This window comes from Anopheles gambiae, chromosome 2 (genome assembly GCF_943734735.2).
Source record: "Anopheles gambiae chromosome 2, idAnoGambNW_F1_1, whole genome shotgun sequence".
NCBI lineage: Eukaryota > Metazoa > Arthropoda > Insecta > Diptera > Culicidae > Anopheles > Anopheles gambiae.
In genome coordinates, this window is record NC_064601.1 from 72,864,847 (window position 1) to 72,884,263 (window position 19,417).

Consider the following 19,417-nt stretch of genomic DNA (forward strand, 5'->3'; position numbering starts at 1 on the left):
ATAGTTTACAGCATCATTCTTACAGCCCTTCTTGTAGATGGGTGTCATCCAGGAAGATTTCCAAGTGGCAGGAAAGGTTCCACACCTCAGGGACTCCTTAAAAATCTTCATCAGCGAGGGAGCAAGTGCAGAAGCACACCACTTTAGGATAACGGCTGGTATACCATCTGGGCCAGGGGTATATGAGGATTTGACACGTTTGATGGCAGAGATGATCGTATCGACAGTGATGACTGGTAGCATAGGGAGCAGTGCACCAACAGGTGTGTTAGAGAGAGCATCGGCCACATCTTCTGGACCAGTAGTTTGAGAAGCGAAGTTGTCCTTGAAGCGCAAGGCAAACAATTTACACATTTCTGGCAGGGAACAGGCACTGTCACCGTCATAACGTATAATGCTTGGTAGCCCAGCAGATTTTCGTTTTTTGTCCATATAACTCCAAAAGCGCCTAGGGTACTTGCAGAGGGAACGTGCAGTTTGTTTCAAATAACTTCGGTGACAGGATCTATTATATCGGCTATAGAGAGAATGAACTCTGTTGTAATAAAGACGTGACCTGCTGTTTCGTTCTGCTCGTTGATCAGAATAGGCTTTTCTTTTTTTTCTTTTTTTAATGCATTTAGTGTGCGATCAGCCCATGGTGGTCCACGACGAGGAATTTTAACAGGAGTGCATTCACATATAGCAGATCTCATGAACTCACAAAAAGCCTCTGTGGCATCGTCAATGGTTGAATAGTCCGAACAGTTAAAAGAATTGTCAAAAGATAAAATCAATCGCTCCAATTTTGGAAGGTCAACACGAGCATAATTCAGCCTTTTATCAGCATCAATGGCTGTAGCGATCGTAACTGGGGCTACGTTGTCCAAGTCAAAGTCAAGCGGAGGGTGGTGTTCGTCGATAGTAGTAAGGGGATATTCACAGACACGTATTGAAGAACATGTAGATGCAGCTGGCCAATTTGCGTAAATTAGGTCAAGTATTCGCCCCGATGAGTTAGTATTGGAGTTAAGCTGGTATAGTCCACTCTGATGCAAACCATCAACGAACTGGACACTGCGCGCGGAGCGTGCATGAGGCTCATAGAAATCAAAAGCAGCTCCATTTTCCTCTGATGCCGATGTCCAGGATAGCGTAGATTGGTTGAAATCACCAATAAGCATGAACCTGTCTCTCGGACCAAGAGTAGTGCTGATATTAGCAACGAAGTCGATCAATGCACTTATTTTCTCCTCATTCATGCTATGGTTAGGAGGCAGGTAGGCAGCGGCAATAAACAAACGGTGGTCGCATAACTGAATACATACGCAAGTGAGTTCTAACAGTTGCGGCAACGTAGGAAGCACATAAGAGAGAAGAGAAACGTTGCATGCAATTAAAACACCACCCCCACGAGAGTGAGAGCTGTTAGTGGCATCCCGGTCGCATCGGTAAACACGATACTCATCTCCTAGGAGGAGAGCGGTGGGAATACAGGGATCGAGCCAAGTTTCAGTGAGTACCAATACATCGTATTCCGTCTCAAGAACCGACAAACGGAACTCATCGGCTTTAGAACGCAGGCCACGCACATTCTGATAGTACACAGTGATACAAGCCGCTCGATCAGTGGGTGCTTGTTGCATAGTGTTAGTAGGCGCTGTGGTGTTGCAATTGAGCGAGCTTATCGTAGAAGATGAGTGTATTGTGTTTGTTGTCGAAGGATTTGCTCGAGCCGTATGCATAAAATATGGGTGCGCTGCTGTAGTGCGGTTACTTCGGAAAAAATTGAACCAGTGTAGTTTGAAGTGTTTTTGAACGTGACGTGGACGGAAGAGTGGGTGAAGGGAGAGTGCAGTTCATATCGGTTGGTGATTGTTCGGTTTGTGTTCGTGCGGGTTCATGGATATGTGCAGGTGAGTACGGATTATTGTGCGGATTATTGCGTTGGGTACAAGGCTGCTGTGGTGCCGGTGAGTGCTGAGTGCGAGGCTGTAGTGGTGCCGGTGTCTGCTGATTACGGGGTTGTTGCGGTATCGGTGTGTAAGTGTTCGTGTGTTGTGTTCGTGAATGTAGAGATCGCGGCGGGAGCGAGATGAACTCACGCACACCGAGCCCGACCGGCCAGGAGGCTGCGTTGAGTGCCTTACTACGAAGGGCAGCAGGGATTCTGACCTTGAACGATACAGCACTCAATGGGCTAGGAACCGTTCCTGCTTTTAGCAGACTAAAAGCAATTGCGTCTGCAGTGTCCAACTGCAAACACACCAACGAGACAACTTGCTCTATGGTGACGGACGCAGCCAACCTTGAAAGATGCAGCCACAAATAATCGGTTCTTGGTGTCTGTGAAACAGTTGGTATTGAAGCGGAGGTTGTATTAGTACCTGTGATTATTGGTGGTAGTGAAGGACGATCGATCCGGTGAGTGTTATTTGTATTTGTGACGTTTGAGATTGCTGCACTGTCAACAAACACGGCCTCTGAGGATGCAACTGCATCACGAAATAATCTACGTCTTTTTCCGTTTGGTAGTGCATCTGGGAGCAATTGATTGCTATGTTGCAAGGATGCCGAATGGGCCGTGGCGATTCCGGCAAAGCCATCCCGAATCTCCTGTATTACCGGTGGGACCAAGCTAGCCTTCATGGCATCAACAGCAGCTGTGAGGGCTGCCTGAAACCCAACCTGCATACCCATGCCCTTGATCGCCTTGCTACGCGGATTCCCGATGGCGTTGGTACACCCAATGCAACTCCAGTGCAGGGAGGCCATCCGTTTCACTTCGTCGATGACCGATACAGGCACCTTAGTGCACGCCAGATGGTATGTACCCTCACAATATTTGTAATTGACCCTTCAACCGGGCCCAGTGCTTCCGAACATGCATAACACACATCCTCCATTTTAGATGCCACTGCAGATGAACGTCGAAGGAGCCACAAATAAAATCCAAATATATCGCGAACACGGTGGTTCTCGTCAGGAACACGATGGCAGGGTCACGAGACTACACTTATGGACACACTAAAACCCGTGTTGATTATAGCAAAACCAGATTACACCAATAAAACAGCGGATAAATGCGGAGCGATAGCAGTAGACACGCTATGTTGACAACTGTCAAAGACGCGTTGTGTGTGATCGTTTGCTGTGTAGTGTGTAAATCCGTGGTAACAGCCGTTTATTTATCACCATTAATATACATAGACCGAGGCGTTCTTAATCTCTAGCCTGCGACGAGGACGACTGGAGGTTCCGGTACGCGTCGGCGAGGTGACCTGCACTACTAGGAGATCGATTCGCTCTCTGGGGGTTCAGCTTCAAGAGAAGCTATCGTGGAGACCGCACGTGGAAGCGGCCGCGGACAAGGCCCTCCGTGCGGTGGCGGTTGTCACCTCGGTGATGAGAAACCACAGCGGCCCCCAGGTGGCCAAGCGGGGATTGCTGGCTGGAGTGGCTGAGTCCGTCATCCGCTACGCCTCCCCCATCTGGGCCAAGGCAACGGACCTGCAGTGGTGACGGAGGAAACTCGCCCAAGTCCAGAGACCGTTGGCACGTGGAGTGACGAGTTCGTTTCGGTGATATAATTTCAGCATCAATCATTACCTCGGCCTTATTCAACCTCCAGTTAAACAAAACATACAAGCCGATACCCTGAGTTCGAGAATCAATGAAATGTTAGGCTCCGTCAGCAGTTCCCCTATCGAGCTTCCTGAACAAGACAGCGATGGACTCGAGTATATTATGGGTTCCACATTTTAATTTGGGTAATCTCAGTCTTAATTTGAATAGCGACCATTCGTATAGCCATCCACCTTCATTTGTAAAACATTTGTTGGTTGCTGGTTTATTTGTTCCTTCAGAAGCTTTTTTGAAACAAGGATACAAGATGGAGAATGCACCCAAATGGGAATTTTAACAAAAAACGTTATAAATCAAAGAGATTAGCTAAGCGACTTAAAAAGGATTCCCCGAGTTACCGTTAAAAATTCTACAACTCGATCGATTGAGACCAATCTAATATACTTACTTAACTTTTTCCACTCCTATATTGACAAGGGCTTACAGGTTGACGTCATTTATACTGACTTCTGCGCTGCTTTTGACAAGGTCAACCACTTTCTATTGCTATCTAAATTATCAAAGTATGGTGTTCACACAAATGTTGTTGAGTGGTTAAGAAGTTATTTAACTGATCGTTGCATTAACGTTAAGATAGGAACTAGTTTATCTGCCACATTCCATAATTTATCTGGTGTTCCTCAAGGGAGTATATTAGGACCTTTACTATTTATTATATTTATTAACGAAGTCGTGTTTGCTATTCCTCATGTTAAATTGTTATTATATGCTGACGATCTAAAAATGTTCCTACCTGTTAAATATTCTGACGACTGTGAAATGTTACAAGACTCGTTAAACTATTTTTCTGCATGGTGTTTTAATAATGAAATGTTACTTAATGTTAGCAAATGTAGTTGTATAACATTCTCAAAGAAAAAAAATCCTATTACTTATAACTACAAAATCAATGAAGACAGCGTTCCACGTTTTTCTCAGGTTCGGGACTTAGGAGTTATTTTAGACAGTAAGCTTAGTTTATCTAGCCATTATCAAACTATCGTCACTAAAGCTCTTAAACTGTTAGGATTTGTCTTACGTGTCTCGGCCGACTTTAAAGATCCTTTCAGTTTAAAAACATTATACTGTTCTTTAGTCCGTCCCATCCTGGAATTTGCCAGTGTAGTTTGGTGTCCCCATCAAATCACATACATAGATAAAATTGAAAAAAATCAGAAAAAAATCACACGTGTTATGTTTCATCGTCTTCCCTGGTCAAACCAAATTCCACGTCCTTCGTATAATGTTCGGTGTTTACTATTTGGCTTAGAGACTTTTATGCATAAATTATTAATTGGAGATTTTGATGCACCTGACATTTTAAATTTTATTTGCTTTTCTACTCCCTCTAGAGGTCTTAGAAGTAGAGAGCTACTAACAAGCCCTTTTTGATCGACTGGTTTTGGTGCCAATGATCCACTGCTCAAAATGATTGATGTGTATAATAGGTTAGGGTTATCAGCAGATTTCAATCAATCCGTTAGTCAGCTGCGTCAGCATATTCAAGTTAGTTCTAGGGCCATACTTTAAAATTGTACTCTGTAAGCATTAAGTTATTTAGGCATACTGCCCGATAACTTTGATTCAAAAAAAAAATAAAAATAAAATAAAAATAAAACTATTTGCTAAACATCGCATAAATGTACGTATGAAATTTCTCAATATGAAAATAGCTAATGAAAAAAGGGCTTTTAACAAACGAAAAGCACCATCACATTTCAAAACTACGAAAAAATGCGAAAAATTACAAATTAGTTGCTTAAATTTCACTTCAATGCTATATTAGAGGATTAATAAAGTATATTTTGTTTGTTTAACGGATGTATCAAACAGACAGAATTATGAATAACATAAATTTACTTTTGGTGATGTATAAATTATAAATTTATATATTAGTGAATAAGCACATTTTTTTAAATATAACTATTCCGACTAGACCATATAAATAAATAAATGTAGTTGTTCACAATGTTGTTTGTTTCCCTAGCAAAAGGCCAATGGCAGGCTCCAGGGCCTGCCACTGGCAAGTGGGAAAGTTTACTGTCAGGCCCTGGAACCTGCCATCAGCCTGCACGTGTTAAACGATTGGTACGGCGACCAATTCAGAAAACTGTGTTGAGTAAATTTGTGACAATAATGTTTGCGAGCATAGTATTTTGCTTCTGATGATGATAGCTGCTTCACACTCTTTATTTCTCTTCTTTTTGCAGTTCCCACAATAGGATTCACACATGTGTTCTCACATATTTACATACACACACACGGTGGTTGGTAGACTGGCGCGGCTATTTCCAATTCTGTCTTCTCTTCTTCCTCTCTCTTCACACCGCGCTGGAGCCCGTTTGGTGATGCGCATGTTCAGCCTGCTTGGTTCCGGGAAGATGTCATCAAATTTGGCGCGCCTCAACCGCGGTGTTGTATGAATGCTGTTGATGAAAGTACACAATTAATACACACACTTTGTTGAAAAGATTACACTTATTTGAAGATGTAACAAACTTACCTTTGTGCTTGAGGATCAATTGAACCTTGAACGCCTGCGCACACAGTGTTGCAATTTGAAGAGGTTTGGAGAACAGCTTGCGGTAACAGCACACATCTGAAACTTGTAAAGTGCAATGTTTTAATTTGAATAAATGTCACATAACACTAGACACTTAGAAAAGGACACTTACCCAAACAATTAGATGATAAAAATTCGTCCTCCGATGAAGCAGAAAGAACACCGTGGATGGTGCAGTACGGGAAAGTGTTTTACGCAGGAAAAATAGTTCACGCAGCACACAAACACACACTCTCACGTCCACGGTTCAGAGCACACTGAAGTCGCTCTTTGGCTTGGATGGAAAAGAGCAAACACCCTGATGAGTGTGATGGAAGAAAATGACTTGTGTTCAACAGGGATGGGTAGAATCAAACACACAAGTGTGCAGGAGAATTCTCTTCGTGTGGCAAGAGAGAATTGACTAACACCCTGATGAGCGAGAACGCAACAAACGTTGTAGAATGTAGAAATGGGATAGGAATAGTGAGCGAAGGATGTTTTTGGACAAGAGGGGGTTGAAACTGGGAGAAAAAAGCTTCGGTTGCTACTTGGGTATACGCCGACGCCGATGCAGAAGGTGATGCGCTTAAGGGAGGGAGAATGACTTCCTCCCTTGATGTGCGGCTGCAGTGGGTGGTGTGAAGCCGCCTGGCCAATGCAGTCGCCAACAATGAGACGGCAGCAGGGGCCAATCTCTTTGGGATTCACAAAGCAGCACATTCAACTGAATCCCAGGAGACTGTATATTGTAAAATTAGATATTTTTAAGACAAAAGTGACATGCGAAACATATCAGAATATAGCATATCAGAATTCCGTAATGAATTGTTTGTAATATCTGAAAATAATACAAACCCGTAACTATTCGATGAAGATAAGGTGTTGGAAATTGTTATAAGGTTCCAACGGACTGTCAGCCAAGGCGATGTTTTGTGCGCGCGAAAAGAGATAAAAAGGCAAGGAAATCACATAAACGGGGACAATAACAAGAAAATATCCAAAAGTGAATAAGCGATATCAAGAATAAAAGTAAACTAATTTTTTGGTGCACCTGTAGTGCCAACCTAAGAAATTCATTTTATTCAATTTTTCCGAGTTAGAACGGCAGTTTCTAACATTCCAAAAAATTAGTTTAGAAACATTTCTACACTCGGCACTATATCGCGAAACAAATATTCACTGTGGTAACGATAGGAAAGGCGCGTGAAGTTAGAAGGTGCTGCAAGAATAACGAGGTTCAATAGTGAAAAGAAAATGGATTTCGTGCAGTATTTTCACCGTGTGGAACGAGAGCCAGCATCAAGGCCGATAAGAAGACAGACCGCGGAGCGCAACGGCGTTCAAGTGTTTGCCAGAGGGCCAGTCGGTTCGACCACAACGCGTGAAGCTGATAGAGGATTTCCGTTTGAGGCGGGCACGAGCAGGTGCGTCACGGGCTGTGACACGATACCACAAATGCAGGTGCGGGACCAACAAGCGGCAGATTCGATGGCTGAATCTCCAATTTCATCAGTAGCTATTGGCAACGTGTGTGAGACCTTTCGCCAAGACTTTCCATCTCAAAACTATCGGGAATTAGTGTTCCAGAAAACGTATGCAGAAGCGCTGCGATTTGTAAAAGCCAAGATCGAACGCAGGTTTCTCGAGATCAAAAGAGAGCAACGGCATATTGGAACTTGAGCGCGAGCTTCGCGAATTATGCGATACGAATGAGTCCGGGAGTGACGAAAAGCGGTGCTGGGCAACAACTGATTCGGGAGCATCGAATATTAAGTCACCGGGAGACGAGCATTTCACAACGCAAGAATCGCAGAGGCACAGCGGCACAAATATTATTGGCACACCACAATGCCAAGTTCCAACCAAGCATTTGGTTTCAAGTTCCAAGGGTAATGACCTACAACACAATAATGGCGCAAGATTGACGCATTTCGATGGCGAACGCTCTTGATGGCAAACGAGCAAAACTATTGCGACAAGGCGTACACGCACGACAAACACAACAAACTTAGCTGGAACGGTTACTAACACTACCTCACAAACAACACTGCACACGAACACTAATCCAAATGAAAACCTTATCGGGTCATATCACCATTGACGGCTGCATCCTGATGGGTTGAATGAAGAAATCAGCACTGTAAAGGCTTTCCTTGAAAGACGAATATTGATTGCGGTCCAGAATAGAGAAACTGAGCAACAACATGCAGTATCTAAAATAGAAGAATGCAACTCCGAAGCAGTTTCAGAGCGGTTATCATTAACAATGCCTGATGGAAACAGTGCGGGAGTCTCACTCGCGACCGATACGTGTATCGTTGATCCGTTGATGAAGGAATGTAAGCCCAAGTGTGAGGGGTTTTTAGTTGCGACGCAGCTTGAAGGAAACAAGGCGCGCGCGTGCGGTGGCTTGGTCGCAACCTTGCGATGGGATGAGAGGGATAAATGTATCTCTCATGCGACAGGAAAGGATAATTCTATCCCGCAGGCCGGATGGATTGGTGAGAACACTCACTCACTATAACACTCCACATCCGTAGGCAGGATTACACCAAAAAACAAACTTATTATAAAACTAAGATTTCTGGCTTCTGGTGATAGCTTCAAAAGCTTGGAATACGCCAGTCGAGTAAGTTATTGATTGAATATTGCGGAAAAGAGTAAATTAATTAATGTTGCAATCTTTTTTTATCACATCATAGGTATCTGAACAATCGATATCATTGTTCATCTCAGAAGTGTGCAACAGTTTGCTAATTTATCTTCGCAAATACGTAAAGGTTCGTAAAAAAAATAATTATTATATTTGTTGCTAATTAATTTGAAACTTATTTTAATTATGTTTCTAAATGTCTTATTACAGCTTCCGTCGACACAGCAAGAATGGCTTACGGTGTCGGATGCATTCAATGCCAAATGGAAGATTCCCCATGCTATTTGTGCCATCGATGGAAAACGTGTTGCCATCAAAGCTGCTGTCAAAAGTGGAACGGAATATTATAACTACAAACATTTTTTTAGTATTGTGTTGCGGATGCTGACTGCAATTTGATGTTTGTTGACGTTGGGTGCAAGGGTCGCATATGAGACGGTGGAATTTTAAGGACCTCTCGTCTTTACGGTATGCTGGAATGAAAGGAATTAAACATCCCAGAGGCCGAACCGGTAAATCAAAATTCTTCCATCAGAGTCCCGTATATGCTCTTGGGAGACCTTTCGGTGGTGTTACAGAGAGTGGTTAAATAGAACGCCTTTTTAACGAACGCCATTCTCTGGCACGAAGGGTTGTTGAAATGGCTTTCGGGAGACTCAATGTTTAGAGTTCTTCGACTACTATGGGACTATGTAACTGAATCCAGAAACGGCCAGCATGATAGTACTTACTACAGTATACCTTCATAATTTTATTAGAAGAACTGAAATAACGAGGAGAGACAGATGGGATAATGAAGAATTAAACCATAATTTCACTCCTTTGCGTGGAATAGTTCCTCATACAACCAACGAACTTATGCAAATCCGTTTACATTTTCGAACCCTTGAAAAATCCTGTTATGAAGGTGTTAATGATGAAGAAGAAGTTTCGAAATTGATGAAGACACGATGTTGTTGCTTTGAACTTTGGAACTTGACTGACTTAATGCAGAAAAAAACACCCGCGTATATTATTATTATTATTTTTATTTTTATTATTATTATTATTATTATTAATATTATTATTATTATTATTATTATTATTATTATTATTATTATTATTATTATTATTATTATTATTATTATTATTATTAATATTATTATTATTATTATTATTATTATTTTTATTTTTATTATTAGGATTATTATTATTATTATTATTTTTATTATTATTATTATTAATAATAATAATCATAATATTATTATTATTATAATTATTATTATTTTTTTATTTTTGTTATTTTAATCAAGTTCTCTCGTGTCATTTGTAAAGAGCAGACGTATTCACGCGAGAAAGCAAACCAAAACAATTTAAAGACAACTAAGTTCAAGTACAACTAGGATGAACAGTGCAGAGAGAAGATGGGAGAATACGCTTCGTATTAGCTTTGCTGATATTGAAGTAAAACCATCGAAAGAAGAGATCTATGATCTAATCGTCAAGATGGTTCTCCCGACGGACAATCTAATCCGAACTCACCTACACTTCATTCGGAGCACGGTGTATCTACAAATGGGTACACTAGAGCAAGCGCAAGCGGTAGTGGAGAGGAATAAAGGGAAACACGGGAGGAAGTGCGGAAACGTGTTCAAGCCATTTGACATCGAGATGGAGGATGGTGCGATCGATGTTTTCCTTCAGGACCTGCCCTACTACATAACCGACGATGAAGTTCGAGCAGAGATGGCTAAGTACGGGGAGATACTTAGCATACGCGAACAACGGCATCCGGAAGGAAGCCGGCTTGCTGGTATCCTAATGGGAACACGAGCAGTGCGCATGATACGCAAACTACCGATAGCTTCATACATCACGATCGAAGGAGAGGTGACAGGTGTAACTTATCGCGGGCAAGTTCGCACCTGTGCGCATTGTCAGCTGCCAGCACATCATGGTGTGGGTTGTGCAGTCAATAGGATGGAAAGAGCAGCACAGAATTCGTATGCGCCCACAATAGTATCACCTGTTTCCAAACACACAACAAAAAAACACACACACCAACAACACAACCCATCGGTGCCTCATGTTAACCTTCAACAAAGGCTTGAAAAGGTTACTCAAGCAAACACACAAGGGAGTATAAAACCAACAAACGTGCCACAGGCCGCTACACAAACCGCGGCTTCAGCACAACACACACACGAACCGATAGTTCTTCTAACAAAAACAATACAAAAAAACGCAGGCGAAGGCATGGAAATAGTTCAAGCAGCGAACAGTGAAGATGTAATAATCTTCAAAACGCCGCTCGATTTTCCATCCGATCCTCTCTCAGAACCGACAGAAGAGAATAACACTGGTACAAAGCGACCCACAGATGATAGTCCGGAGAGTGATGCATCCTCTTCTTCCCAGGGCTCGCAAACCAAACGTAAACCCGGACGCCCACTCAAACATCCTAAAACGATGTAAGAACCATTTATAAGTAAATCCACTGATATATATATATATATATATATATATATATATATATATATATATATATATATATATATATATATATATATATATATATATATATATATATATATATATATATAAATATATATATATATATATATATATATATGTATATATATATATATATATATATATATATATATATACATATATATATATATATATATATATATATATATATATATATATATATATATATATAAATATATATATATATATATATATATATATATATATATATATATATATATATATATATATATATATATATATAAAAATATATATATATATATATATATATATATATATATATATATATATATATATATATATATATATAAGCTCAGTTATAAATGGCTAATGAATGTAGTTATAACATTGGTTCAGTGAACTTGAATACCATATCCAACAAAACAAAAATAGACGCTTTGCAGTTTGCATTTATACGAACCACTGATTAGATATTATATTCATGCAAGAAGTATATCAAACAAATTTAACAATCCCTGGCTATAATGTCGTGACAAATGTAAACGATACATGAGAGGCACTGCAATTGCGTTACGCGAACAGCTTAAATACTCTCACGTAGAGCGCAGCTTAGATTCTCGTCTAATCTCCATCCGACTCGAGAACACTGGTACTCTCTGCAATATCTACGCTCCGTCAGGCAGTCAACGGAGAGCAGAGCGAGAAACATTTTTCAGCCACACATTGCCGTTCTACCTGCGAAACGCACAAGAGCCCGTAATTCTCGCGGGTGATTTTAATTGCGTATTAAAATCAAATGACGCTACGGGTGGAGGGGATGTAAGTCTTGCGCTCCAGAACGTCATTAACAGTCTAGGATTATGCGATAGCTGAGAGGTGCTGAGAGGAAACTCTGTAGAGTTCTCTTTTATAGCTCGTGGATCGGGATCGCGCATCGATCGATGCTACGTAACCAAAACTCTTAGCACAAAACTTAGAACGACAAATATGCAAGTAGTCTCCTTCTCAGATCACAAGGCACTAACAATCCATCTCACCCTCCCGATTCCTCCAGCTCCGCGCAGAAACGGATACTGGCAACTTCGTGCTCACATACTTTCTAACGAAGTCCTAGAAGAATTTATAATTCAATGGGAAAGGTGGACAAGGCAAAAGAGATTTTACAACACATGGATAAAATGGTGGGTAGAATGTGCCAAACCCAAAATAAAATCTTTTTTTCGATGGAAAACCAATGAAAAATACAATGACTTTCGCCTGCATCAAAATGTTCTTCAAAAACAGCTAAGCTTATCCTACGAAAAATATTTACAACAACCAGATGAACTAAAGAATATAAATTTATTGAAAGGAAAAATGCTTGCTCTACTTCTCTACTTCTACTCTCTTGAAAGACGTTTTTCGCATCATTTTACACGTATAAATGAAACATTTATTGATGGAGAAACTGTCTCCACATTTCATCTGCAGGAGCGGAGGAAGAGACAAAACATCATAACCAGTTTCCAAACAGGCGAAGGCATAAGCTTAGAATCAGTGGAGGAGATTAATAACTACATGTACAGAAAATATTCTGAATTATACGCTGAGAGGACACCTGACTCTCAAAATAACCAATCAGTACAACACACGGAAACACCAAGTAACAATTTCTCCAGCAGTCAAGTAATACCAGACGATTGTGTTGAAAACAGGAGTTGCATGAATGATTTTAACAGGCATGAAGTCCTCTTTGCAATAAAAAAATCTGCTTCACGTAAATCTCCTGGTCCCGATGGGATTCCAAAGGAGTTTTATATTCGCACTTTCGATATAATATCTCGAGAACTAACATACGTGCTGAATGATGCTCTTCAAGGCAATATACCTAGCTGCTTCGTGGATGGAATTATTGTGTTGGTGCAAAAGAAACGAAGCACAGCGGGTCTCTCAAATTTTCGTCCAATTTCTTTATTAAATTTTGACTACAAACTTCTCTCAAGAATGCTTAAAATACGTATGCAGGGAATAATTGAAACATGGCACATCATTTCACCATCACAAAAATGTAGTAACAAACCGCATAATATTTTTGAAGCTTTTCTTGCTATCAAAGAGAAAATAATAGACTTCAAGAGAAAGAGAATCAGGGGCAAACTCGTCTCTTTCGATCTCACTCAAGCATTTGATCGTGTAGATAGGAGGTTCCTTTGGACAACGATGGCCTCCTTGGGATTCAACGCAAGATTAATAGAACTTTTAATGTATATTGGAAATCAATCCTCGTCACGGTTACTAGTAAATGGCCACCTCTCCCCATCGTTTCCTATCCAACGATCCGTAAGGCAGGGTGATCCCTTGTCAATGATGTTGTTTGTTTTGTATCTTCACCCGCTCCTCACCACACTCGAAGGCCTTTGTAACAATCAGAATGACCTGATCAATGCTTATGCTGACGATATATCGGTAATTTCCACCTCCCTTAACAAAATCGAGCTAGTGCGACAAACAATAGAAACATTCGGGTACTATTCTGGTGCAATGCTAAGTATGGAAAAAACAACAGCACTAGACATAGGACACATCACCACCAATAACACAATAGAAACACCATGGCTTCGTACGGTAGAACGACTACGACTTCTCGGCATTCTATTCACCAATAACATCCGTGAAGCAATGAGCAACAATTGGGACATAGTCATAGAAAAATTCAGGTGGATGGTGTGGTACCACAGAAGAAGAAACCTTAATCTATGCCAAAAAATCACGCTGCTTAATACATTCATATTGCCCAAGGTTTGGTTTACAGCCTCGGTGTGTGGTGCTCGAGAAATGGACATAGCAAAAATAACGTCACTTATAGGATTATTACTCTGGAGTGGAAGTGGATGTACTAGTGTTCCTCTACAACAACTTGCTCTTCCAAAATTGCGTGGAGGACTAAACCTTCACATTCCAGCCATAAAAGTTCCAGCACTGCTATGTAACCGATATATAACACACAGAGACAGCCTTTGCGCAAGCTCCGAGATAATTAATAACGTAAATGAAGCAAATGTCCCAAGCAGCTATCCATGCCTAAAAACTGTAAAAAAACATATGGTGACTATACCAATTGGATTGGATACCATAATAACGACAAAAAGTCTGACAAAAAAGATAACAAAGTCTCTACCAAATCCCAAAGTATGTTTGGAGACACCAACAAGAAATTGGCGCAGGGTCTGGCATAACATAAGCAGTCGAAAGCTAAATTCCGAACAAAGATCATACCTATATCTACTGGTGAGTAATAAAATAAAAAATTGTGCCGATCTTTCTCGGCATCATCGCATTACATCACCAACCTGCCCACACTGCCCAATGGATGAAACACTCAAACATAAGTTCTCGGTGTGTCACCGATCAAAACCAGCATGGGCATTTTTACAAAGACGTCTTAACGATATCAATCCCAACAGACAACTATCCTACGAAGATCTACACGTTCCTGAGTTAAGTGGTTTAAGTGCAGCAACTTGTAGTGAAATACTTCGCATATTTTCAAACTATATCATCCACATCATTGGAAACAATGATCCTGTGATTGATTTAGATGTTCTTTCCTGTTGACTGTTGTAAATAATGTTAAGTAAATAAACACATGTAATAAATATTTTTATAAAAAAAAAATAATAATAATAATTATTATTATTTTTTCTAATATAATTTTTAAGGCCAGGCTACATTGATCGTACTCGCAAGCGTAATTTTGATTTTCACTAGCGCATCTGGCGGCGGCTGGTGGAAGCTTTTTTTGGTCGTCGAGAGAATGGTATGCCGGATCTCAAATTTAAGTTATTTTTTCACCGTTTTTTAATGCGAAAATGGCTGAAATACTTGCACAATATGTTTATCTATCAATTACAAAGCTTTTCCAGTCCAGTTAAAGTAAAAAACATGGAACAATAACGCATTTTCTGGAGCGGCTCTAAATTGTTTGGCAAAATGCTTCGGTCAGCTGCCGCCAGATGCGCTAGTGAAAATCAAAATTACACCAGCGAGTACGATCAATGTAGCCCGGCCTTTATAATTAAAATAATAATAATTATTATTATTTTATTCATATTGTCAGTTGCCTAGAGTTTTAATGCCGGGCTACATTGATCGTACTCCGCAGTGCAATTTCGATTTTCACTAGCGCATCTGGCGGCGGCTGGTGGAAGCTTTTTTTGGTCGTCGGGGGAATGGTTGTGCTGGATCTAAAAATTAAGTAGTTTTTTCACCGTTTTTTGATGCGAAAACGGCTGAAATACTTGCAACAAATATTTATGTATCAATTACAAAGCTTTCCCAGTCCAGTTAAAGTGAAAAATATGGAAAAATAATGTATTTTCTGGAGCACATTATTTTGTGGTCACACATAACGACCAAAAAAAGCTTCCACCAGCCGCCGCCAGATACGCTAGTGAAAATCGAAATTACACTGCGGAGTACGATGTTGTTTGTTTTGTATCTTCACCCGCTCCTCACCACACTCGAAGGCCTTTGTAACAATCAGAATGACCTGATCAATGCTTATGCTGACGATATATCGGTAATTTCCACCTCCCTTAACAAAATCGAGCTAGTGCGACAAACAATAGAAACATTCGGGTACTATTCTGGTGCAATGCTAAGTATGGAAAAAACAACAGCACTAGACATAGGACACATCACCACCAATAACACAATAGAAACACCATGACTTCGTACGGTAGAACGACTACGACTTCTCGGCATTCTATTCACCAATAACATCCGTGAAGCAATGAGCAACAATTGGGACATAGTCATAGAAAAATTCAGGTGGATGGTGTGGTACCACAGAAGAAGAAACCTTACCCTGCCTTACGGATCGTTGGATAGGAAACGATGGGGAGAGGTGGCCATTTACTAGTAACCGTGACGAGGATTGATTTCCAATATACATTAAAAGTTCTATTAATCTTGCGTTGAATCCCAAGGAGGCCATCGTTGTCCAAAGGAACCTCCTATCTACACGATCAAATGCTTGAGTGAGATCGAAAGAGACGAGTTTGCCCCTGATTCTCTTTCTCTTGAAGTCTATTATTTTCTCTTTGATAGCAAGAAAAGCTTCAAAAATATTATGCGGTTTGTTACTACATTTTTGTGATGGTGAAATGATGTGCCATGTTTCAATTATTCCCTGCATACGTATTTTAAGCATTCTTGAGAGAAGTTTGTAGTCAAAATTTAATAAAGAAATTGGACGAAAATTTGAGAGACCCGCTGTGCTTCGTTTCTTTTGCACCAACACAATAATTCCATCCACGAAGCAGCTAGGTATATTGCCTTGAAGAGCATCATTCAGCACGTATGTTAGTTCTCGAGATATTATATCGAAAGTGCGAATATAAAACTCCTGTAATATGTTTGATGACTGTTACGGTCGTCATGTGGTATGTTTTGAGATAGTCCCGGTATGTTCGATTTTGGGACGGTTGCCATGTAGTAACTTTGAACTCGCGTTGGTCAGGGTGGCCTTCGTCATCGTTTGCCGAATTAAGTAGAACTGAGGTGGATACTGTTTCGAAGCGGACGTTCGACACTTGATCGTCCAGGCGATCATAGAAACCTTTAGGAGGTTTCCCTTACTGGAAACGTTGGAGTTTAGAGGCCTTACCTTGGGTAGGGGGACATAACTAAACTCTTTAAATGAGAACTCGATAGATGTAGGATGGGCATAGTCCTATCCTGACAGTCCGAACGAATCTGACCTGCCATGATCGGAGTTGGTTTTATTTATACTCAAAAGAAGTTAAGGGTTTTTCACATTTGGTTCCATGTTGTATGTTGAAAAGTTATTGTTTTCACTAAGCTAGTTACGTTTGTCTTTTGTTGACAAGAACGATGGTTCTTGTCACTAAGTTCCTGTTTTGGGTTTAATGCTTCTACTGTTCCTGCTTTGGGTTATAAAGCATAAACTGTTCCTGCTTATGTTGTACGTTTCGGTTGGTTCTGTTAAGTGTGTCACAATTGTTTTTATATGAACGGTGTGGCCTGAGCTCTTCCGGGTGTGTATGGTATGATCTGATTTACTGAATGTGTTATAATGGATGTGTTACAATGGTGTGACTTGGCTTTCCAAAGTGTGTTACTATGTGTCTATGGCTGATAGTGTGTATTACAATATGTTCTGTATAGCAGATATGCTACACCTCCCCCCTTTAATAGAATAACGTAAATAATGAAATTGTTTGAAGTTATTCTTTTCATTTAATTAAACTGTTTTTTTTTTGCTATGCTTTTTTTTTGGTTTAGTAATAAAATCATTTCTTATCTCTTAAGGTGGGTAATATTTTATGTAAATAGATCTATTGTTTAGAGATAAAGAATTGGGATTATTTAATTTTCCTATAAAATATTTAGATTTTCCTATAATTTTTTTGTTAGGTTCACATATAGAGTTTTCTGATCTGAGATTCTGAATTTCTGAGATAACATTATGAAATTTTACTAGGAGCTCTTTTAAATACTTTTCGTAAGCAATAGTTCTTCTTGGTTCTTTTACGTTTACATCACATAATGTGGAATAATTCATTTTTCTAGCCTTTTTATCCTGGCAATATAATTCATTGTTTGATTCATTTATATAATTCTTCTTTGATTTGATGCTACGTTTTCTTCTCTTTAGATGTTTTAGCTCGGTTGTATGATTTTTGTTGTAAGAAATCTCATCATTTATTTCCATTTTGTCTAGCAGTAATAAACTATCTGTCACTTGTTCTTCAACAATATTTTTCTCATTGTCATTACTTGTTGTAATCATTTGTATATGTTGTTTGTTTTCATGTTTATAATCATGTTTAGTATCATTTTCATATTCTTTTGTTAAGTTATTATTTTCTGCTAATATCATTTCAGAGTCGTCTCTTGGCCCTTTCATATCATTAATTGTTTCATTATTTAATGCATTTCTTCTTTTTGATTTATCTTCAAGTTTTCTGTTTAAATAGTTCGTTTTGCTTTTAATATTTTTATAATCTTTTTGAGTTCGATCGTTCATTTCAATAGTATCTGTATAGTCTTCATAATTTTGATTATTGAATTGTGTATGATTGTTTTGTTCTGTTCTTACATAACAGCATTGGATTTTATTGGAATTGTTCTGACTATTGTTTTTATAGTTGTATTCGCGATTATTGTATCCTTGGTTAATTTGACTCATACTACTACAATCGCTTAACTGATGGTGGCGTTTATAGAAACTGAAATTGTTATTATTTCTATACCTGTATTTGTTGGATGGTGTTTTAGTTGTTATTGATTGATTAAAATTTGGGTAAATTTGATAATTAACTTGGGTATCTTTGTGTTGAAAATCCCTATTGTTGTTTCTGTTGTTGTTCTGTGCATATCTTACGGGTGGGAACCTGGGTAGGTTTTGTGTCTGAAAACTAATATTATTTTGGAATTTGTTGAAATTATTCCTTCCTTGGTAGTTGTTTCCATACTCTCTATTGTTCCTGTTAGCGTTTGCATATAGGATCTTTATACGATCATTATTTCCCTTTTTCATTCTGTCTTCTAGCTCCAACTCTACTGCTCGCTCTATTGCTTCATGCAAGGTTTCGAATTTACTCGATCTCATTATAATTTTGGTCTCGAAATTTTTGAGTCCATAACACAATGCACTGATTCCTGATTTAGTTGCCTTTTTTCTTGCTACTTCTGGCGCTATCTCTTCTGCAATGTATGCTTCTTCTAGTTGTTGCGTTAATTTTTCAATAACGCTTCCAAAATCTTCTATCCTTCCAATCTGTTTAGTATTGTCCATTTTCAATACTAAGATCTCTGGTGTTACCTTTATGCTGCACCTGTCTTGTAATTTGCTAATTATATCTTCGATTGAGGTTGGGTTTTCCCCTACGACAATTCGTGCTTTTCCTGTAAAACGTCCTAATACCAGTTCTATTGTTGTTTCTTTATTTTCCGGATTTACTATTTTCTTTAGTACGTTTAAATTTGACACCATACTTTTCAAATCCTTCTCATTACCATCATACTTTGATATGAGAGAAGTGGTGATTTTAATTAATTCCATAATGTCAGCCATTTTGTCTGGTTTAGTTTCTATTGTTAGTCAAATTGCCTAAAGA

General features: G+C 39.4%; 1 protein-coding gene and 1 long non-coding RNA gene across 3 annotated transcripts; one reads left to right on the forward strand and one right to left on the reverse strand.

Moving 5' to 3' along the window:
- The first annotated feature begins 618 nt into the window (after nt 1–618).
- LOC133391979 (uncharacterized) lies at nt 619–3,110 on the forward strand. 2 transcript variants are annotated; one of them, XR_009765401.1, is made up of 3 exons: nt 619–2,403; nt 2,515–2,805; nt 2,891–3,110. XR_009765401.1 is itself a non-coding variant. In XM_061649502.1 (2 exons), exons 1-2 carry the CDS (start codon nt 2,539–2,541, stop codon nt 3,008–3,010), a joined length of 387 nt encoding a protein of 128 aa, XP_061505486.1. In that variant the 5' UTR covers nt 2,453–2,538; the 3' UTR covers nt 3,011–3,110. The 2 variants fall into 2 exon arrangements, 1 of the variants encoding a protein (XP_061505486.1); XM_061649502.1 differs by lacking the exon at nt 619–2,403 and having other exon boundaries at nt 2,453–2,805.
- Nucleotides 3,111–5,516: 2,406 nt separating this feature from the next.
- Nucleotides 5,517–6,786, reverse strand: LOC133391800 (uncharacterized). Its single transcript, XR_009765268.1, has 3 exons — nt 6,279–6,786; nt 6,107–6,208; nt 5,517–6,029 (listed from the first exon to the last, which is right to left on the reverse strand). It is a non-coding gene; the product is annotated as an uncharacterized LOC133391800 (long non-coding RNA).
- Between the last annotated feature and the right edge of the window lie 12,631 nt (nt 6,787–19,417).